At 38.8% G+C, this 23,758-nt stretch overlaps 1 protein-coding gene across 1 annotated transcript; it reads right to left on the reverse strand.

Annotated features, from left to right (window-relative positions):
* Nucleotides 1–4,803: 4,803 nt before the first annotated feature.
* LOC104469168 lies at nucleotides 4,804–16,227 on the reverse strand. Its single transcript, XM_010083580.1, has 7 exons — nucleotides 16,040–16,227; nucleotides 10,618–10,768; nucleotides 10,053–10,146; nucleotides 8,874–8,992; nucleotides 7,907–8,049; nucleotides 6,991–7,188; nucleotides 4,804–4,983 (listed from the first exon to the last, which is right to left on the reverse strand). Exons 1-7 carry the CDS (start codon nucleotides 16,225–16,227, stop codon nucleotides 4,872–4,874), a joined length of 1,005 nt encoding a protein of 334 aa, XP_010081882.1. The 3' UTR covers nucleotides 4,804–4,871.
* Nucleotides 16,228–23,758: the final 7,531 nt, after the last annotated feature.

Consider the following 23,758-nt stretch of genomic DNA (forward strand, 5'->3'; position numbering starts at 1 on the left):
CTTTGTACATTTTGCATAGAAAATTAAAATTACATCAAAGTAACATCTGACTTCATCATCCATGCCTCTTAATAGGAGCATCCTTCAACTGGCTCAGTGGTCCAGTCATAAAGAGTAATTATAGCAATCTACGAGAAAGAAAATAGTCTGTGTGTAGAGAAGGAATGGGAAATATATTATGTTAACACATAATAAAAATAAAATTATCAGTAGGAAAAAGAAAAAAAAATAGGCTTAGATTTCACTCCCCAAGGCTGACTGCACCATTTCCTGGAGCTTGACTATTCATGAACTTTCTGGTCATTCCCGATTTGTTACTGTCCATGCTTGTCTCGTCCCTGTTACGGTCATTACGTTTATTTTTATAGCTGCTTTTATCCAAAGCATATGTTGTCAATTGCCTTTTTTCCTTATCTTCGGTGCTTTCAATTACATAATGTAGCATGGTACTGGCAATTCCAAAGCAAATGTATCTTGGATGATAGATTACAAATGAAAAATGAATGGTCTGGGACATTTTAACGGCTTGTTCCCCCCTGCTGCTTCCTGCCAATGTGCCTCTGCATGTCTCATACATGTATCCAAATAGATCAAAACATCAGTCAGTATATTCACTAAATTCATTTTTTTCTTTTAGCGCTGATAGCAAGGAAATAATCAAAAATGCTGAAGGTTCTTTATTGAAAAGCAAAATTTAAGTGGCAGTGATCAAAAGCTGTCTTACACAGACCAGAAGATCTTTGATTTTAATCAGGAAGGAAACGGTAAAACAAATATATTCTGATCTTCAGAAAGAGGTTCTCCCGGGAAAGGGAAGAGTGTTCTGCCTCTCAGAAGTAAAACAAACAAATATACTCTGATCTTCAGAAAGAGGTTCTCCAGGGAAAGGGAAGAGTGTTCTGCCTCTCAGAGGTTAACAGCCCCATAGTGCCCTTTTCAGTAACCTCCTTCCTTCCACACAGAAGGGTAAAGCTGTTCTTCTGCAGCTTTGCAGTTGCTGGAAGTTTTGCTGTTGAACTAAACGCAGGAAGGACTTTGGTGGTGACTTGTGTTGGGTTGAGGGAATACGCAGGTACTGAAAGCACCACTATCCTGGCATCACCGATACATGAATAATACCATGAACAGAGGCCAGGGTGGACCAAGCAAAGAAAACTAATCCCTGTCCTGGCCACAGGAACATGCAAGTTGGTCCATGGAGGAATAGCTAGAGCATCTTCAGCAGCAGCCAAAGCAAAGCCCACCATGCGGCGAGATGCCAGCAAACTGCCAGGGCACGGGCTGTTTTGTGGTTTACGACAAGGCAGCAAGCACTGTGACCTACCACGTCACCCAGATCCTTTACCACAGTGTGTTTCAAAGCACCTGCCAGGCAAATTTCTTAAAGATACCATGATCTGAGAGTTGACAAGGACCTCAGGAAGTCACTTGCTATGTCCTTATAACCATTCTGTGCTCCAGCACTGCCAGGCTAAGCTCTAGGGCATCATTGACAAGTTATTTACTCCATATAGGTGTATACATTTGGGCTTGAGCCATTTGCATTAAGAATCGTGATGATGAATTACAGGTTTAACTGATCAGCTCCGATTTGCCTCTGAGGCACTCTCTCAGCCTCTGGGGCTCTGTGTAAGGAACTACAAGAAGACATTTTTGCATGGTCTCCTTTTGCAAGGAAAGACACTGCTTTCCTCTTCACTGTATTCACATCTAATACTGGTGCTGCAATGCACAGTCCTGGGGAAGGATATTGGCTCAAAGTCTTTATTTCCTCAGTTATTTAAATAATTTGGACCAATATGAACATATGGTCTGTGCTTCATGTTCAAGGTTAATATGTATATGAGCAAAAGGTCTTCGAAATGCTCGTTAGTAGCTGATTAGTTCTTTTCTGTTACAACTTTGCTTGCTTCCATGATCCATGTACTGTAATTATTTCAGACGTTTTAAACCCTGCTCTGGAATTTCTGGAATGATAATAAATGGATTAAATGAAGTTTCTTGTTTTCTCTCTGTTCCTTTAAGGAATCTGTCTTTTGATTTGATATTGCTCACTTTTTATTTTGTATTGAGAGAACCTGTTCTAGTGGAAGGGGGCACAGCAGTAGGGGTGGAACTCGATGATCTTTAAAGGTCCCTTCCAACCCAAACCAGTCAGTGATTCTGTGATTTAGATGCAATGACAAGTGAATAGACAGTTACAATGAGACTTGGAAACTCATTTCTGACCTCTGTCAAGCCTGGACCTGTCCCATGATGTTAGGTAAGACTTTGGGAGCACTCTGCTAAATTTTCAAGAAATGTCAGGTTTGAAGGAATATTTGTAAATAACTGGAAATTGACTTCATTATACTTTGATACTGAGCTTACAAGTGATAGCTATTATTTTAGATTTCAGAGTGCAATCACAAGAGATGAAATCTCAAAAGCTCTAGCAAAAGAAAGGCTCTAGTGTTCTTCCATTCCTTACAGGTTTTCTTGGAGTCATAGATTAGGTTCAGATTAGACCGCTCCATCACATAACTGTGGAAAAGCAAGGGAGTAAAACTCAAGAGTAATTTGCACAGGCCCATTATTCCTTGAGTGAGGCTGAGTATAAGGTTGGCAGGAAAAGAAAGTTAGATAGTAATAATCTAATTTAGAACCCAAAATGTATGTTAATTTATCCTCAGTTTGGCATGAACTTGAGGCCAGTTTCAAAAGGTTCCTGCTGCTGGCATTCCTCATTGACCGGTAATACTGAAATGTATCCAGTGTGCTTTCCCGGTCTTATGGCTGTTGTCCAGTTAACCAGCTGGAACCTAATTGCTCTTTTTTCCCCAGTTCCCCATGTGACACTGCTAATAGAGAACATCTCATTTAAAGCTCGTTGTAGCAAAGTGACTCAAACATTACCAGTACATGCTTGCTCCTGGATGTACTTTAAATAAAATCAGCAAGGCTCCCCAGATATTACCTTGTATTTCTCTGGGATTCCAAAGCCAGACCATTAAAATAATTAAAGGAAAAATAATGAGAATAGAACAAGCTTCCTGTCCAGAAAGAATAAATCACTGTCTGTGTTTCTTTTTTGTGACTGACCCAGGAACTCAGGTCCAAAGAGCAAAGCCTCTGAGCATGTTCCCAGGAGAGAATCGACCTGCTCCTAATTACACGTGTAAGAAGTGGGTGGTAGCTTCACGAGGAGCTTGTAACTGAAATGTCTGATCATGGGACTGGGGCAATTTCCCAGCTCAGTCTCACTTCCTAATGCCAAATTCTGGGAAGAGAGCCTAGTCCTCAAATGCTTTTCGTTGTGATTTGAGCATCACTGATTTGAATGCACCCTAGTGTCAGTTACCTTGGGAAAAGCCTGTTTCCCTTCCCTGTCTCCAGACACACAGCCTCGCTGCAGTCAGTATACAGCTGCTCGCTGCTGTCGGGCTCTGGCTGGGTCAGTAAGGCTGGTCCTTCAGGCTCTGTCTCCTCTCTGCTTTAGCTTCCTGCCTTGCTTCTGAGGAAATGGTGTTTTCTCACATACATCCTCAGTTGAAAGAATATATTTCTCTTCTATGAATTGCAATAATATTTCCTAGGTGTGAGCCCTCAGCCTGACACCTCTTTGCAGTGGTCCGTTGTCTTTTTCCTTTCACAGATGTAGAAAATGCTTTGATCTAGATACTGTTATATATGCAAAATCTTGTGATCTAGTTCATGCTGTATTTTGATAAAATGTTTTGACTGCTAGGCTGTGGGAGAGGTAATGATAGTTTTAAGGGAGAGCCTGTAAACTTTTCAAGCTGGTAATTTCTTTTGCCCTGATGCGATATGGACATCATACAGAGCTGCTGTGACCTTTCTGTGGATAAGTCATTGCACTGCAGAGCTCTACAGGGCTGAGCCGTCATTACCTCTCCCTGTGCGACTGAACCAAACTGAGCCTGCAGCCAATACACAGCAGAGAATTTATTGGCTGTCTCTGGAATTAAGCAATTCTGTTAATTGTCTTCATTTTCCAGGACTCTGTCATTCTTTTCCTCAACCATCAGTGGCACAGCTATTTGTGTGCCAGCATGAGCTGCCTGGAAAAAAAAACGCTAAAATTGAACAGCAAATCAATCAAAGACAAGGACTGATACCTCTAAAAGATAATTGCAATCAGACATCCTGGGGAGCCCTTACAAATCCCTTTTCAACCTCCACATCTCTTTTCCATCATTGTGGCTTTGGTTTGAGGAACCTCTATTAAGCAACAAGACATTCCTAAACAATGCCAGCAACAAATCGAAAGACTTCTTTCCCCTTTCATGATTTATCTCCCCAGTGCTCTTAGCCATACCAAATTCCCAAGCAAGGACTTTTCTCATTATTTTATTAATTTTGAAGGGTCAAAATGATGGGGGTGGTCCTGTCTTTCCCATCTACAAAGTGCATTAAAGAATATTAGGACATTGGTGGGACATAAGGAAGGAAACTGCATAGCCTGTTCTTTAATTCAGGGTTTTTTTTCCTCTCCTTCGCAGCCTGGATGTTAATCCCTGTACCATTTCCCACAACAGACAAGTGGTCTGAACTTGGACATGTTTTAGGTAAAAGCAGTGGGAGTCAGTAATTGTGAGTGGTTGCCTACATAGAGTTCCTAGACAAGAAAGTCACCCAATATTTTTAATACAACCAACACATGACACTCAGCATACACATTATGTCTTATTTACATGTCATTTATCCATACTTACTTGAAGTCTGTGGTATCACAAATACATTCAAAAGAATTCTATTTCTGCTTCAATATCTCTTTGATCACAAAAAGTTGTAACTTCCACATACAGGATTTATTGTATCTTTTAAGTGAAGTGATTCTAGCACAGCTGCAATCCTACAAAAATACAGTGCTAGAGTATAGTACACATTTTGAAACAAAACCTGGTATCTGGGGGTGAACAGTCCTCTGGCAGTTTTGGGATGCCATCCAGCATTTTGAGATTTGGCAAACTGGAGAACACACTTAAAGACAGACAAAAGAAAAAACAGTAATTGAGATAAATAAAGTTGTGAAATGTTGAGAACAAAATAGGCACTGATAAAAAACAAATAGTGGATTCAAATGTATCCAAAATAGATTTGTGTTGTTGGAAATTTGATTTGTCGTGTGTTGCAGAAATTATCTGATAAAGAGCTAATTAAATTTTTTCATTTTTCACTCCATTGCATAAGTTTTATAGCCTAGACTCAGTAAAGCACTACAAGTATCTACATTTTTATTAGAGTAGAATCAAACCAGTTTTCTAATGCAGAAGAGAGGACACAGTGTTAGCCTAGGCTGAATTTCCTAGACTGCTGAAAAGCAAAGATTCAGATTGTAAGAACTGCAAATCAGCTTTTATACTTCCGTGATAAAGAAATTGGGCTGTCTGCAAAGCTTTTTGCACTTCTGTTTCTCCCAAAGAAAAAATGTCCCTGTTTTGTGGGCACGATGCCAAACCAAAATGAATGGCTCTACCTCCTAAGACACTGTCCCTTTCAAAGAGCACATTGGTATCTCTAACCTCAGCCATGAAGACTGCTGTTTTCTTCTTCAGAAGAGTTTGATGGACTCATAGCCCCCCCAAAAAGCATCACACAGAGTGTTAACCCACATGCTCCTGTGGGTGTTTGCTCCTGTGCCTTTTGAGGTGAGTGTGGACTCTAGTCTCACCCTGTAACTCAGGGCTTTATTTATGCTTGAAAATTATTCATTCTGTCTTCCAACACTGGCAGTGAAAGCAATACCAGAGTTATCTATATTTAATTGCCTTAAGAACTGGTAGGATTAGGAGCAGAAACATAATTAGTAATTGTTAAGAAGTGCTTTTCAGCTTTTCTTCTCCTGAACCTTTTGAGATGTAAATAAAATGTGAAATGCATTATTCTGAATTTACTTTTTAACTTTCACCTTGATATCAGCCTAGCCACCTTTAGAAAGCACAAGCATCACTATCACACTGTCAAAGGGATGCCTACTAGACTGAAGGAAAAAGCCTACTGTAAACGCAGAAAGGTTTTCATTAAACATTGTCTTTTAAACTTCTCTTTTTTTCTTTTTCTTTTTTTTTTTTTTTTTTTTTTTTCCCCTCCCAGGAAGAGATGCCTTCTTAGACACATGCTGTAAGATTCATCTCAAAAATGTCAACAATGCCTTCTGTAGATGGCTGACGTGACTCTGTGTTTGTAGTGGGGAAAAAGACACAACCATGCAGATTTCTGAAGAGTTCAGAAGGAACAGGCTTTGTTCCCCTTTCTGACCAGTGTGCAAGTTTTTTCCTGGCAACACTGGTTTTGGAACCAAAGCAACTGGGGAAGAATGGAATAGGGTGGTGTGTGACAAAACATGCATGCGACTTAGAATAAATTATCTTCCCCCAGGATCTCTGTCTCAGATTTGAATTTTCATTTCCAGTGTACGAGGCAGCCCTGTTAAATCTACACTACACTGCGCTGTCTGAAAAATATACCCACACTGAGTGGGCTGTTCAAGGCAGTACAACTTCCACAGAGCTGTCACAGAGAGAGGAGAGAATCCAGAAATATCAAATGAAGGTAACTTAGTTTTCTCTTGCTTTAGCTCCCGTCTCTCAATACATCCTTTTGATTCCATCTCTGACATGTCATGCAATCTAGACTCCTTTGAGAATACATGAGGGATGCAATGAGACTGAAGAGAGTTTGAGTAATAGGTAGGGGAATCTAATTTATCTGCTTTACTCACTGTCTCTAAACTTGACCCAGGGACTTAGTTCAGTTCAAGAACTGCCAGTCATCTGATTAGAAAGTCTCCTAGGCAGTTCCTGAATATTCTGTGGCTATTATAAGATACTGGCTCACCAGTATATTTATAATAGTTGAGGCTATGGGAAAATAAAAAGGTTGCTCGGGAGAGCTTGTTGTATTTGACATCCTATTCCTTCTGAACCCTCTCACAAACGTTTCTTTGTGGTGACCAACTTTTGTTGGCCATGAGATGGTAAGACTTACAGTTGTCTGTATCTTTCTTGAAACTCACAGGGATTCCTTCTGAGTATAAGGGTTTCAAGTGGAGTATGTCTGAAGTCTGATATTCCAGTCAGTGTCATAATGTTATTTTCAGCGAGTGATAAGTGCTGAATCTGAGGTATCTTTGGCAGCTGTTTGAAGGATGTAAAGTGGTTTTTATTGACGTTTAGTTCTCTGCATCTGTAAAGCATAAAGCATATGACAGCACTGATCACATCTGTAATAGTATATAGTAATAGTATATACCTGTAAGCCAACACAGGGAGGGCTCTTCACATAGTCAAAGTCATGGCAACTTAGGGCTTTCAATGAGAGAGACAAGAATTTGATTCTTCGAGACCTGCTTTCACACTAGTTTTACATTTGTGTTATTTTTGCCTACCCATGGACCGCAAATCAGATCCCTACACTTTATACTTTCAGTTTCCTTTGTATTGTACAACGGATACATCATTATTCCTGTTCTCAATATTGCAACTCTCCATATACCTAGACATAGGACAACATAGTAGCAACAGACGGATTGTAAAAATATAGTTGTCATGGTCACATCTTGCCACTCTGCTTCGGTCGTGTTCCACCATCTCTTCATATACGTTCCTTCAGTTTTCAACAACTTTCCCTTTTAGAAAAATATAACTGAACTTGATAAGACTCATGAATTATCCACCAGGAATAAAGAAGACATCACCTGACCTCCTTACTGAGTATTTTCAACCTGGGAATGACATGGACTCAGAACAGCAATATGCTGATGGATTCTCAATATAATACCCCCCAAAATAAAATATCATATTTTGGCAGTTCTGAAGAGTCTGCCCCAGCTATTACTTAAGGAAATAATAGTTTTGATTTCTATGATATTGGGTAAAATAGAAACACAGGACATTTTATCTACCTTGGCAACCTTATGGCACTTAGGTCTGTCAAAGAGTTGTCCACCAACCAAAGTTTTTCCACCCGAATTAATCTTTGGAGAATCCTTTTGAAGTTTTCCATCTGGTAAAGATCACCCAGGTCCTGAAATGAAAGGTTCAACTCCTAGGAAGGGAAAAAGAACAGACATCACTTACATTTTTTTTCTTGCTGTCTCATAACTGTATCATTAAATCTTTTCAATGTCAGAATTAGTTAAAAGGTGAATCAGTTTTCTTATGCTGCTCTTATACCAATTTGTGGTGCCAGTTGCCAAATGCACCTTAGAATCATGGTGATGCACTGCATAATTCCTTGAAAATAAAGAAGAAAGAAGCCATCTCTTAGGCATGTGAATCTTACTACTCAGTCCCACTGTCCTCTTAGAGCAGGCATGCCTGTGTGTGTGCTTGGGGTGGAGAAAGAAGGACTAACGGATTGTGGTGTATTGGTTTGGCCCCTAAATTCATCTGGAATAGGGAGAGGCATGATCCAGAGCACTGGATCTCAGTGTTAGTTGAAGTTACTATCTGGTCTTAGGGAGGTTATAGCTTACTGCTTGCTGATCAGAACCAGCAATCACGTAGTACCTCCAGCCAAAAGAACTGCTAAGGCTGATACGAGGAGAGAGTGAAAGAGCTGAAATTAAACTGCTCCATTCTCTAACCATTAATTTACCATCAGGCACTAAGCAGACAAAGAAAGTCACTAGTTCTTATATGCCCAAGCACAAATGAAGCCCTGTCACAACACAAGTTTGCTCTTTGCACAGGGTCAGAACCCAAATTACAACATATTCCAGTGTTTCTTCCAGCTTGGAAAAACCTTCTGGTTTATGATGTCATGGTGCCAACCTGAGCTCTAAAACGGCTAACTGCAAGGAGCAGCTGGCAAATTATTATTTGACTTATTTACTACTACAGTACAAAGAGTTAATGAGAAAGTTTTACAGCACAGTTTTCCCAGTTCTCCTGCAGTTTCTTTTGCCACTTCTCTGTGTCAGTTACTTGTTTCCTTTTTTTCAAAGTGTGTTCTTCTCCTCTGAAAAATATCTCTTCTTCTGAGGGCCCTGGTCAGAAAAAAAGATTTACAATAGCAGATGTGATATGGAGCTGGCACTTAGTTACTTGATGAAAGATTATATATATGGCTGGAAAGATATCTGAAATGAAGAAATATATAATATTATAGGTGCAGAGGTTTCCAAGCTTCTACAATGTAAATTAATGTGAATATTTTTCTGCCATTTCTGGGCTCATAATTCAGCAAGCAATCTAAGGTCATGATGATGTGGTACATGGTTAGTAAATGACGTTTTTTCTACAGCTCAGAAGAAAAGCTTTTTCTCAAAGGTTGAGCATAAGCATCTGAGTTCTAAATTACTGTTTCAATATATTCTTTCACATGCTATGAGTTTATATAGTACTTATGTACTTATCCTTTAATTGTCCTGAGCAAGGGATATGTTTGCAACTTCCAGTCCACTGACACCAACTGCAACTGGGATAGCAGCCATACTCAAAACCTCATTAGTATGAAGGATGACACATGCTGAAACTTAAAGTCAGTGTGTCTACTGAAGTGCTTAAAGCCATGCACATCTTCAAATTCCTAACTAAAACAAGGACAGTCTGGAATTTTTCCAGTATTTAGTCCCAAACATGCAAACACTGGATTTTAAAATCCACCTTTCATTCTCTTCAGTCTTGAGTGTGTCTACAAATTGTAAGTGGGCCAATTCAGTCTTAAAATAAAATATATGTGCCACTGTATGCAGGACTGTGCCACGGTATGCAGGACTGGATTTCACTCTCATCTTCTTGTTCGGCATATTGCTATTGCATTCTGAACAATATTTAAATGTTAACAAACTTTTGAGAGAAGTAATCAACACTACAGTAATATTAAAAATTTTCAAATTACAGTTCTGGCTTTTGTTTCCCATTTTCAAAATTACAAAGGGTATTTTCCTAGTGATTAAAAAAAGTAAACGTACAATATGGGATGAAATCCTTCCCCTTTTCAAAACAATGGCAAACTCCATGATTTAACCTCATAACATTTAAGGACATGCTGTTTGAGTAAATAGAATTACAGCTTAAACGTGAATATGTCTTTTTGTTCTTTACCTTCTCTCACTCGGGGACAACGAAGCTGACTTCCTCGAACATCATGTTCTTCTATGTCACACCAGCTGAGATACTTGAAGGAATAAGAAGGAAGCTTAAAAAAAAGCAAAATAAAGATAGAAAAGAATCTGTTAGGGTTTTTCAGTTTCTGGCATTGTATTTTCTCATATTTCTGGCCTTATTACAGTAGAAATAATATTCATACATGTTTACAATGTCTTCTGCCTTGATACCATTGGTGAATAGCAAAATGATGTATGGAAGTGAGGATATACTGGCATGCATTGGCGCATATACATGTAAACACATTTCTGGATGAGCTTACATACAATATATCCTGACTGCAACTGAGGCACTAAATCTAAATACAGAAAATGTGCTGCTGTAGTTGAGAATATGACACTGCTGACACCATAATATATAATCTTATTTATTTACCTTTGGAAGATAAAAGGAGGCAAAATATAATCAGCTGCAAAGCTGAGGAAGATTTCAGCCTTAGTTACTCTTTGTCAGTGTCTCTCTTCTATAAACTTGTAATCAGACTGATAAGCCAAACACTTACTGGGGAAGGTAGCTCAGAATCACAGTTCTGCCTGATGAATCCTCTGTTTTGTGATAAAACCAGTGGAATAGTGTGTGTATTGCTTAGGATGGAGCAGCAGGATGAATAGGATTTACTGAATTTTTGATTGCTTGTAGTCAGACCTGAGGAACTAGAGAAGAGACATTAAAACAGTAACTGATTCTGTTCAGAGAAATGCAAACTATTATAATAGCAGAAAATACTGAGTAGCAAGGGGAAGGACTTACCGTCAGACAATAGCAGCATGATCCAGAGGTCAAACCATAGGCAGGACAATCCTCTACAGTCCCTTAATGGGACCTCTCACCTAAGTACCGTTTACCGCTTACACATATGAGGCTTTCACAAGTATGTCCAAACCTTAGAAAGAAGAACTTACTGGCAGTTTGTTCTGAAAAATTATGTTCTGGGTTTTTTTAGAAAAACTCAATCTTGGAGAAAATGAACAACTGAACTTGCTCAATAGCATGATATGTCCCCCTCTGTCCTGTATAACCCTGTGTTTATGGATCCAGGTTGTCTGAAAAGACACATCAACTGCATATTTACTTTAATCCCTTGAGTATGTTTTAGCAGAATATCAAGTCTCTAAAGAAGAGTTGAGCTTTGTTCAATAGTCTTGAAGTCATGTGCTTCTGTGCTTTGCTAGTTCATTGCCTAACAATACATTCAAAAGTACATTTTATATACCCCAAATAATGCAATTTCTCCAATTGTGCTTCAGAGAGATTGAGTAATTTGCAGACTGGCAGCTGCAATTTAGAAATTTACCATAGAATACTTAAAAAAAAAATTTACTTAGTAAGTGTGTGCATACAGCACTATAATTTGACTTTTACTGTACAAGCTCAGTGAGAGCTTGCCAGAAAGTATCAGCTGTCAGTAAGCATCATTAAAACAATTATAGTCAGGAGCAGAAATGGAGAATAAAAATGCAGCTTTAAAATGGTCTAGTGAGGATAGTAATGGAAGTTTCATACTGAGTGTAACAAACAAGCTAAATAGAACATCAGTTAAAACTTACAATTACAGATTATTTGAAAATAATCATGAAAAGACCTATTCTGTTGACCTTTCTGAGATTGTTTTGCCTTTTCTAAACATCATCAAAGCCCAATACTACATCTTTCCTGGCTTTTGCCTGGAAGTGCATACAGACTGCACAGAACAGTACTGACATAGGGAACTACTCCCTTCATGCTTTATGGGTTTTTTTTTTAATGGGATCAAACCAGCCACAATAAACTGTAGGTGACTTAAAGGAAGCTGAGCAAGCTCAGCATTTCTGAAAATAACAGCTATTTACTTAGGCATTTTTAGAGGTCACCTTGAGACAAAGAGACCATTTTCATGTGTGTGCTGCTATGGACCAGCAGGCATTCACATACACAGCAACCCTGTGAAAAGAGGATTTACATTTTGTCAATTAAAAAAAAAAAAAAAAGAAAAAAAAAGTGCTGGGAACTCTTGCTTAGCCCTATCTTGATATTTGTTTTGCTTTTTCTTGCTTCTATGTTAAATGAGGTCATACCGGAGAAATATGTAGAAATTATTTTACAGTTAAGAAAAAGAACTATTATTCTTCTTAGTTTTGGAAGCAATTTGTTATATTCAAATAGCTAATTATAACTGCAAGACTTTGAAAACCTACCTTCCTCTCAGCTAGATACCACCTCCTGTTCTGAGACATGAATATAAACTCCTCATCCCTTGAAATGTGGGATAAAACATTTTAGCTGAACCATTTAACATAATATCTATTCTGATCCATTGACAGAAGCCCACTCACAAAATTCTGTATCAGTGATAGAAAATAAAACATAAAGTTCCAGAATCAATATGGGATAGATAAGACTTCTCCAATCAGGTGGGTAGTGAGATTTCTATTGGAAAGAGTAAAAGAAGCAGCATTTTTCATCTCAAAACTGCCTGAGTTTCACAAGCACCAGCTGGACCCTAACATAATGTCACAGGAGATTTTTCTGAAGGAGCAAGTGCAACATTGCTTTTCTTTCCTTTGCTTTGTTTCTCTTACTATTTTGCTGCAAAATTGATGCAAAAGAAATGGCAATGAATAAGGCAGGATGCAATTCCAAACAATTACACATCACACAATACATGAAAGTAACAGAATTTTCTGCCTTGATTGTGAGGCCCTTCAGCTGGATATGAATCTCCAGTGACACCTATGGGAGCAGCACACTAGATTATGTCAGGCATTAGGAGGAAAAAATTAGATTCATGATGTCTGTCCAGGCTGAGTCATTTCCTCTCACTTTGCCTGCAGTGAGAAATTGGTGGTTATCATAAATCATAGACCTAAATTCTTACGAGAGAGGAATTAATTTCACTAATGGAAACCCTCTGTGGCAATAGCATTCCTCCACTCTCTCTCTTCTTGGGGTGGGGTACCTGTGATGTCTTTTAAGCAGAGATACTTCACTATTTTTTAAAAATCTAATAAAAAGTGATTGGAAAGGAAAGTTAAAGTGGTAAGGGGGAAAAATCTTGTGTATGACCAACTTCTAATTTCTGAGGCTGGCCCTCAGTCTGGTTGTTTCTATCATGGCTTTGCACAAAATTTCAGAATACTCAAGTCGACATTAAACATCTAAAACCTTCATCTGCTTAAAATATGATTTCTCTCACCTAGCTGGAGTTGCCAGCCTGCAAAACCAGGATTAGCAAATTTTTTTGGCTCCCTCTACCAGTCAGTGGAGACAAGTGGGTATGTCCAGATACCCACGTACTCAGCCTAGCCCCGATGCCTGTTACTTCCAGCTGGAGTGAACTACAGCCCACATCATCTACATGAGGAGCCCGCAGGCTTTTTTGAGAGAGGACACAACTTTAGGGCATCTGAAATTTGATGAGGAGGATCCCACTTTAAGTAACTAAAGTGTGCTTTGAAATAGCAGGGCTTCTGATCATTTCAGAAAGCTCAGGGAAATAATTTTGTTCCATGTAGCATCCTTGAAACATAAAAGAGCCATTTCATCTAAATAATTAAAAATACAAACAAAGAAATTCTTTGCTAGCACCTTGAAATCCAGAGTGCTGCATATGACCTGCATAGAGGTAGCATGGACTGTAGGGTAAGTGAAAATATTCATGACTAACCCAATATATTTTATGCTTTTTCCTCAGTGAAAGTCCCAGTGGAGAATTAAGTGGCTGAAATATTTTGTAAACTGTAAGGAATGAGTACAGAACAGCTACTGCATTTTTCAAAACATGATTTATGAGATATCAGGCCATATCTTGGAAAATCGTGCACTCCCATAGAGTTATCTGTTAATAGTCACACATTATCAAGATGTCAGTGTCAGTCCTCTGTCCGTGAAACAGGTCTGCATCTTCTCCCACTGACACCTTAGCAAAATTTTCATAAGCAACAGAATGCTGTAAATTTCCTAACTGCAGTGCAAGTATATTTGAGTCCAGTTGACTTCAGGGGCAGAATATATCAAAAGCCTATGAAATACTCTGAAGAGCTATAACTGAACTACTTCTGAAATTACACCAGTGAAGGAAAAACATTCCTCCTGTGTATTATTTTAGATATTTGGCCATTCAGTAAAGATTCTCAGTCAAAAGATTCCTTTCACCTGACATAACCAGCAGCCTTGATAAACAAACATCTTAGACTCTACAACACAGGTTCAGCTTGCCTCATAGAAAATAGCAAATGGAAAGCCCAGTGGAAGAGGAGTAAAGATAAAAAAGGTTATAAGCAAACTCATGCAATGGGGATTTGAAAGGTTTTTGTCCTGGTGTTTTGAGCAGTTCTGGGGTCTGGTCTAGCTTCAGGTAGTCTTATCCCCAGCTCCTTTTCAGGCATCAGCAGCCCTAAGCAGGCTTAGCTTTCACTGAGCCATGGCTGCTTTCCCTGTATATCTGAAATGCCCTCTATAAAAAGATTTGGGAACAAGTAGTAGGGCTATTTATACTACCTCTTCACATATTCACAGTCAGAATTCCTACAGTGCTCGGTACAGCTTCACATCCCAGCAAACCAGAGCACATTCATAATGGAAAGGCCCTTGCGTTCCCACATGGTTGACCTCAGTCAAACAAAGTCTGGTCAGATTCCTACGTAACAGCAAAGTGCTCCAAGCTCTTTCAGTCCTGCTACTAGGGAAGTGGAAAACATGGATCATTCTAAAGGAATCAAATCTGATTCATTTTTAAGATCATCTTTAAGAAAAACAAACAAGTAACAGAGAAAAGGGTGAGAAACTCCCACAGTGAAGAGTTCTTATATTTAGTTCTGAGCTGCTGATTTGGCATAGGGTCTAAGAGAGCTGGTGACAGATCTGTCCAAACCACTTGCACAAATAGCTGTTTGCTTGCATGATACAAACACCCAGTTATTTCTGTTGTCTCAGTCAATTGCACATGCCAAAGCTGAATAACAGAAATGAACTGCAGGGTTAACTTACAAATGCAATTTGTATAGTTATTTAAAAGATAGGAAACTCGGAATTCAGGCTGTTCTGTGTTCAAAAAGCACACAATTTACTGCTATGTAGCAGGTGTTGCTTGTATGCAAACATTTATTATGAGTACTCTCTGAATTTAGAATAATGGAGGACTTAGACATTGTGCTTCCATGGTCTATTACCTTTCAATTATTTTTATAGGGGTTTTATGAGACATTATGCAACATTTTGAAGCAGTTCTTTTGAGCATAATTTAGTGACAAACACACCTGTAAGTTATGGTTACATCCTTGCTGTTAGCTGTATCATCAATTATCTTGCTTTATGCATCATAAAATTGCCCCCCAAAAAGACATAATTAACATAATTAGGTCTTATCACCATAATTACACATTCCTAGCATATTAACTAACATTCCATGCATCTCTTCATGGATCTAAGATACAAATTTGCAAAGATACAAATTCCATATCTCAATCGATGTGCCTTTCACACATTTTTACAACAAATTATGAATTTTTGTTGAGACACCTTTCGTCTTTCAGTAATCAGCCAATGACACCAAGAAAAAACACATTTTTCTTCCTGTTTTTGCTGCACAATGATCTCCATAAGCAATACAGGTTGGTACATTTTAAAAAGACACTCAATCCTGTAACACTATCTTTGTCGTCAAAGCATGTTAAGGCAGCTGCGCAATGACTACAGTTACTTCTCTTCTTTCACTCTCCTACCTTTCAGACATGTCTTGCTGTTGCATAAAATCCTCACATCTTGTACAAGGCTATTTGTCTACAGTCAAAGCTTATCTTCCCATCTCTGCCCCTGCACAGAGAGGTAGTTCTACATCCTCTGAAGAGAGGGAAACTGCAAGGACCCTGGCTGAGGCTGGATGAATTCACTGTCTCCAAGGAAACACCGTCACCTCGCAACGCAGTCACGTTAGGAGGTATTGTTACCAATCTCTTAAGCACATCAAACAAATTCCTGTGCTGGTTGAGCTGGTATCAATGAACTGTCTTTCCAGAAGGTGGCTAAAGATAGGTTGGTGATACCCGTAGCGAGATAGGTGATCATCCAGATGAATCTCTGGCGTGCACACTCCAGTGACTTCACTTTTCTCAATTGCTTTCACATTTTTGCCCATTTTATCTTTTCTTTGCTTAAAAGATCCCCTGCTTCATTAATGGTTAATTAATCCAAGAACTTTGGAGGAAAAGAAAATAAATACTTAGAGAGTCTCATATTTTATGTAATATTAATGAAAGTTCTTCATTAGCATCTCTTCACTTTGTTGAATGTCCTTGCCTCATTTGAACGTGCTCAGGCATTTGACAATCTTCCAGGCTTCCTCCTTCAAGTTTGCATCTGAGAATGAAAACAAGAAGCTCTTCTCTTGGTGGGAACTGACAGGTCAGTTTTGGGTCTATTTTTATATTATATTTTTCTTAAAACATTAAAGCTATAGGTTTTGAGAATAAGTCTAGTGAAGTTCTTCACTTCAAATATGCTTGATATAATGTTCGATGGTTCACTTAGACAAAGTGTAGACCCTGGCAGTGTGCCACTGATGGAATTGCAGCAGCCCAATATTGTTACAAGCACTGGTAGTCCCCGCTGAAGTTTACAGATGGCTTTTAAATTCTAGCAGTAGTTACGGGAACTAAGTTCCAGTGCTGTGCTGTGTAAGGCTATAATGGAGCAGTCAATCATGCCCTATCGATCTGCATCTCCCACATTACACGCACAGCTCCTTCTTCACTCGAGCTCCTAGGCTCCACACTGAAAGGAGATAAATAGATTATGATCAATGTGGAAAGAAATACACAGTAAACCCCTTTGCCCAGGGATATTCAACTGGAAATACCATATAGTCACAAACCTCTATGGTTCAGCCTTTCTACCTTTCAAATTCTTCACAGAAAAATGATTCTCTATCCTCCCTTTCCTTCAGATTTCTCTTGGTCATTACAAAGGCTGATAATTATAAAATCTTTCTGTATATAAAGGCATGTCCTTTCCCCAACAGTGGCTGAAGTCTCTAAAACACTCTCTAAGAAATTCTGCTGGCAAACTTCATTGTGACAGTGAAGTACAGGAACATAAAGTTTAACAGAAAATTTCATCTCCTAGGCAAAAGTATTTTGTGGTTGCAAATGCTGAATTGTCAGACCGCTATCTGAAATTTAACAAAGTAATAATTCCACACAAGTTTCCCTGAAACTTTAGGTGGCACAAAATGAGTTTACTACAGCATGGTCAGAGGACGGGGTATTAAGAGTTTCATCAGGTCACTTAAGCATATCTTTCCTCTATCTGCTAAGAAAAAAAACCTAAATTAAACAAAACTGTAATTTGGGGCCTTTCTACTCACCATTTTTCCTCTATATGTAAAATGAAAGGTATTGGTCCACATCACAGCCTAATGGGCTTCAGACCTTCTACGGCAAATGCATTCCTCATAAAGCATATGAAAAATTACCTATGTGCTATTTCAGTGAAATGACATATTTAAGATGGTGTCAGCCTTTCCATTACAAACACTGTTTTTCAGATCTTTACAATCTGCCCATAAAAATGTGCTTCTGCCAAGAAAATCAGCAGTATGTCCCCCCCCTGCAAGAAAGAAATAGTTTTTCCCACTTTATCCAGTTTTGACCAGGAATTTTGTATTTCAAATGTCTGAGCAGAGCAAATACATGGTGGGCATAAGTTTCAACCACGTGTCTCTCCCATCTACATTCAACTGATCGGTTGCTTCCCTGCATGTCCTCCAGGTACATGAAATATGTATGAACTGGGCAGAATATGTCTCATCCTGAGATCTGATTAATGATGGAAACAATTCAAATTATTATGACTGCTGTAGGCCACAAGAGGCCCTATTCTGGGCACCACAGAAAGCCAGTAAAATAGAGTTTGCTCCAGAGTTTGTAGTCTAATTGAATAGAGCAGACAGACAAAGAGTAGGAGAAAGGAAATAATATTATCCCTTCTCCTTTTATACAGAAATAACTGAAATGCTCAGACCATGAGATCCTGGTGCTGTAGTAGTCAACAGAAAAAATTCTGTTAATGTGAATAGGGTCAGCGTTTGTACAGGATTCTCAGAGACTGACTTCATTAAGATCAAACAAGATGAACAATCTGGCTGTAAAGTCCATGCATTTAAATGGCTGAGTTTCTCTGATCTGACATTATGTTAATCATCGTTAAAGAATACTTAAATGACACTTCTCTATTATAACTTTTTTTCTGATTCAGGGATACAGCAGCTTGTAAAAAACAGTTTGTTGATGTAATTTCATGTTCTTTATGTAAAATTCTTACTTTGGTTATTGTTAGCTCGATACTTATTGGTGCTATCAAACCATTAGGTTGAGGCCACCAGTAAAACCAGATCTAAAAACTTAACAACATTATAGCTGACATTATAGCAACAGCAGAAAGTTAATATCTATATTGGTCTTACCTGGTTGGACTATCTCCAGGAAGCCATGGCATTCGTGCTGGATGAATCACAGAGAGACAATTTCTTTGAATATTTCATTAGTATAATCTGCATGGATACTCACAGGAAGCACTAGAAAAGAAACACAATATATATGCTCATCTGTGCTTCAGCAGATAAGCAGGCACACTTGCATAAACTAACTGGTTATTTTTCTGAGTTACCTAGGCAACAGAATTCTTTTTGTCCTGCCCATTCAGGACTCCAGTAAAGTATTTGATCCCACTGGTAGAACTTGGAGAGCACTCACAGGGAAAAGCCAAGTACAGCAGAATAAAGCCTTGGATAGAAGAGCAGAGTTAGCGAAAGATTGCATCAGGGTTACCAGACAAAAAGGAATCAACAACTAGCTGCATAAATAATTGAAGTGAAAACTATATATGTCTGGTTTTCTAAGGTGTTATAAACCCATGAATTCCAAGAGGGTTGGAGGGACTGTAACCAAGCAACAACTACTGAAACTTGGTCCTCTCTTCTGGAAAAACAATGGGCTTGAAAGTCATAATGACAATATCTGGCACTGACGATTGAGTCTTTCCATTGATTTTGTGGTCTTTGGATCCAGTCATAAGAAGAGATGTTTATGGAATGAAGAATGGCATTTTTGTTTGGTTTAGGAGAGACTTATTTCAGTATCAAATCTGATTTTTCTAATAAAAGGTAGGTCAACAATTTCTGGATGAAGTAGATTTTTTTCTGGTACTAAAGAAAGATCATGTATAAGTAATGTTTTGAGATTTATTTTTCTTCAAAGTTTCTTTTAAAAAAAATAATGGACACAACTCGCCTTTTCTTGCATTTGGCAACTTACCTGTGGGTGTATGAAAGAGAAAATAAAATCATATCCCAAGTGAAGTCAGTGGCATGCAGCACTCTTGTTGATTGATGTGCAATAATGACTTCTCCTATTATGTGTCTCTCTGAGTTGAGATATATTTCCCCCTTCAACTTAAACCATGGCTTTTTATATTGAATGAAATTATTGCACTCCTAATCCACAGATGCACATAAGCTTGTGCTTAACCTTTTAGCCGTTAAGAGTAATTCAACTGGAATTGAATTCAACTGGAGCAGAATCAAACTTGTATGTGCATACAGAAAAACTCAAAAGGTATCTGCCAGATTTTTCACAAGAGTTTGAACAGAGCATTCTTTTATAGAGGTCATGCTTTAAGCTCCTTGAAATTGATAGGCAAACTGCCATCCATTTTAAGGAGCTCTCTGTCAGTCTTACCTTGTCCAAATGCCATTTCTGTCTAATTCTCAAAATCTGAAACATCTTATCCAAAGCTGCCAAAACAAAGAAGATCAGACATCTGATTAAGCCACCCAGAGATGAAAACTCTGACGTGAGGGCAGTCTCATTTGCCTCCATCCATGTCTTTATTATGAATCTCATGTTTCATCTTTTCCTATGCTAATTGTTAATAATTCCTGAAGGAATACAACATTCATTAAGTGCTTTCTAATTTATTGAACATCAGTTTCATCAGGTAATTTTAATCATATGAAAATAATTCTAAATCCATTTTGATATACAATTTCCTGTTGCAGTCTTGTAAGCTTCCTTTTACACTGTGTCATTTGGAGCAGTCATTTGGAGCAGTATCATCTCTGGTTATTCTCCAGTCTACCTTCCATCATAGCAGATGCCACCGTATTTCCATAAATTGTTGTATCTATTTATGTAACTGCTGCCAACTGCTAAAGAGTTATGTTTCCTTTTTTTTGTGGAGAATCGATTATCTCAATTATACTGAAAAAATTGTTTCACTTCATCCATCAAACCCCTGCCTTCCTGAAACTCAGATCTTGCAAATATGGGAATACTTAGGAGCACTACAGCACTTCTTTACTAAACTGGCTTTACGAAGTTGTCATATGTTAGATATTTAAGAAAATAGGCATAATCTCTTTAAGTATGCAATGGGAAAACTACTCATAATACATTTGACTCATTCAGTCTGTCATTATCAATACCAGCAGTTCTCAAATGTTTTATACTGGGCAGCCTTTCCTCTGTCTGAAATACGCTGCACCTTTCCCTCCCTTTCTCCCCAGTACCTTCCTGCCTCACGTGTACATCTGTTTCATTCACATACTGAAATATGTTTGGTTGTGTGCATGCACACACAATATGCCAAACTCCACCTGCACAGTAAACCTGTCTTATATGCATACTTACACATGCATATCTATTGCTGTGTCTATGTGCATGTGTACATGTGTGTGCATGTTTACACACACATGCATACACATATGTAACCAGTATGCAAAGACAGTCAGGGGAACAGAGCATTCTTATACAGTTGAAAATTTCATGGAATACCATTAAATTTCAGTACAAATGTGCTTTAAAACATATCTACTCTCTTTCAAAGATCTATCCATTCCTCCTTTTGTTTCAATGCTACAACAGTTTTTACTGAAATACATTTCTTGTTGATGTTACTCCATTGCTGGGCCAAGATGGTAAAAACTACCCAGGTCTACATTTGCTAAGAAAGGAGTAAAAGAACAGGAAAGCACGAAAAAGCAATACACTTGAATGATAAACATTATTTTTGTTGTTTAAAATTCAGAGATACCTGCCCCTATTGCAACCAAAGAAGGAACTGAGAACTATGAATGTGTATTTACAGGCTGAACTTATTCCTGACATCTCTGATTTTTTTATCCCTATTCTTTCCCTGAGTCCTATCGCAAAAAAAAAAAAAAAAAAAAAAAGTAGAGAGAAGCATTATGAGGAGAACCATCTATTTTTATTGAAGGTGTTGTGTTCATGCAGCTTTTGTCAGAAAATCCAATGAATTTGCTCCCGCTTGCTTTCAGTTTGAAAAAATGGCAGCCTTGTGTTATAAGAAAGGAGAAACAGCCTTGTTTCTCTTCAGTGCTTCTTTTATGGGAAGGAGACAGACGCACTGTAGCTGTCCACAATTCCTCCACTTAAAGTTAGAAACTGGTATGTCCTGCCAGAAGAAATTAAATGTAATGAAAATGTGTTTTCTGGCCAAAGCCAGAAACTGCATTTGCTGTATCACAGTACATGTGCCCTGGGGGCTACCTGATGTTCTCCTTTCAGCAGTACTAGGGGTATGTGAGCATTTTTTGGGACTGATTTTCTATTACCTTGTCCCTCAGCTAAGTACCTGCTGCTAAGCAGATGTGAGTGCTACCCTCACCAAATGGGGGTTTCTGAGTAACACGTATTTTGCATTCACAAGGCACAGATATAAATATCTATTTTAAAGCAGGTCTACTGACTTCAGTAGAGAAGGGATTCTGGACTCGTATATATTCAGAAGACAAGACCCTAAAAGTATCCCCAGCTGGATGATGCACCATCCTCTCACTCTACACAACACTGTCTTTCCACCCAAGTTGTGGTACTGTAGGACACCAAATCTGTTGGCAGGACTTCCCAGAGCATGTGTTTGTAATCAGTGAGAAGGGGAGCACACCATCAATATGCATTAGTCTTTCCTGCCAACCGATTAGTTTCAATCAGGGTCCAGTAAAGGCAATCCACTGGCTTGAAATAGAATGACTTCATCCAGTGTCTCTCCCTGCTTTAGCTGTTTTCATCCAAAATCCCCTCTGAAGACAAATCTATATTTTTCCATAGGTTCGCTTCCCACTCCCCCCCCTTACATTTTTGCTTTAACAGAGATGAGGTGATAGAAGCACCAGTTTTTCTTTAAGAAAAAAATAAAATAAAATAACAAAGCATACTATCCTGATCCATCCTGATCTTTGGATTTCAAAGAGGCTAAGTCAACTGCTGACCTAATGGGGGGTTACGAAGGTGCTGTTAAACTACCCTTATGTCACTATAGTCTCCAGTCACAGACCTGCCAGGCCACTGAACTAGTCTCAAACATAAACTATACCCATCTTGCAGCTGCTCCACTTTGTCTTGCTCTGCCAGCTCCATGCTGTATTCCAGCAGTTGGGAAATACAATTTTTTTTTTTCCTTGACTCACACTGGGGGAAGAAGGGGCCCATCTTCACAAGGAAACATTATCTGCTGTTGCTTCTTCAGGCAAACAAAACTTACTAAAAAACTGTGACCAGGTGTAATTCTCTTGATTAAGGTAGTAATATTTCTGCCAATACTTGTACTTTAATGTCTGCTTTCAGACCTCATAGTTTTTGCAGTTGAATTGTGAAAGATCAGCAGCTGAGCTTCAGTAGCATTCCTCCTCATTTTGCGTGCTCCCCTTGCTGTTTTGTAGAGCCATGAATACAAAACGAAGTGCAAAAGTGTGTCTGCTCTACAGCTAGCAAAGCATGAAGTACTCCTTTCTACATCTGTGGAGTACATCCAGAATATTCATAACAGTGTCACAGAAGATGTGATTCAACGTGTGACATATAGTGTGCTATTGTGTGACACTGGATGATTAATGCTCACAGCAAAACACAGGCTGGTTTAAATAAACAAAACTAAATACATTTTTATGATTATAGAAATCATGTGTTATATGTCTGAAGGAACATCAGCTGCTTCTCACAAATGCTTTATATTTGTTGGCTTATTTTCAAGTGGATTGTTCACTGGATTTTCCTACCACATAAATTCTTTGACACTTTGGCCCAACAAGGCAGGTCAGTGATTTGGATAGTAGCTTGGGACACAGTGGGTAGATGTACATCAGTCTCCATCTTGTTTTACCATCAGTAATCTACAGCATATTGTTCCAATTTTCAGCCTTAGAAAGACGTCCCAAGAGTTTAAAAAGGCAGAGACCTTAACCCAGTGCCAAACTAGCAGGATTCTCCCTTCCCTGCCACAAGGGCATAGCCCAACTGCACTGTTGGTCCCTCAGCATGAGGGTTACTCTCTGTTCCAGCAATGTTATGTTCTGTGGAACGAGTCACTTGGGCTACAGTCAAATGGATGGACCAGAGACCAGTTCTGAGTCCAGTGTGTGCCCTGGCAGTGCTCCAGCTGCACATTGGAGCAAACCCACATGGTTCTAACCACCACCCCTCTCTATCTTCCCCTCCAATGGAGGAAAACACAGGCAGGCAAACCACTAGACTGTATCACATGCTAGTCAGTGATCACTGGCACAGGAGCCGAGGGGAAGCCAAAATGACTACCCCTTGGATCTCAGATCTTAGCTGACAAGCCGCTAAAATAGCATTTCCTGCACAATGGCC

This window comes from Pterocles gutturalis, unplaced genomic scaffold (assembly GCF_000699245.1).
Source record: "Pterocles gutturalis isolate BGI_N339 unplaced genomic scaffold, ASM69924v1 scaffold115, whole genome shotgun sequence".
Lineage (NCBI taxonomy): Eukaryota > Metazoa > Chordata > Aves > Pterocliformes > Pteroclidae > Pterocles > Pterocles gutturalis.

Coding starts and splice junctions, on each gene's coding strand:
- LOC104469168 (XM_010083580.1), bottom strand. CDS start 16,227: ATGGGCAAAAATGTGAAAGCAATTGAGAAAAGTGAAGTCACTGGAGTG. Junction 10,147..10,617: donor ATTCTGAGCTACCTTCCCCA/GTAAGTGTTTGG, acceptor CTTTTTTTTAAG/CTTCCTTCTTATTCCTTCAA. Junction 4,984..6,990: donor CAAGAAAGATACAGACAACT/GTAAGTCTTACC, acceptor TCTGTCTTTAAG/TGTGTTCTCCAGTTTGCCAA.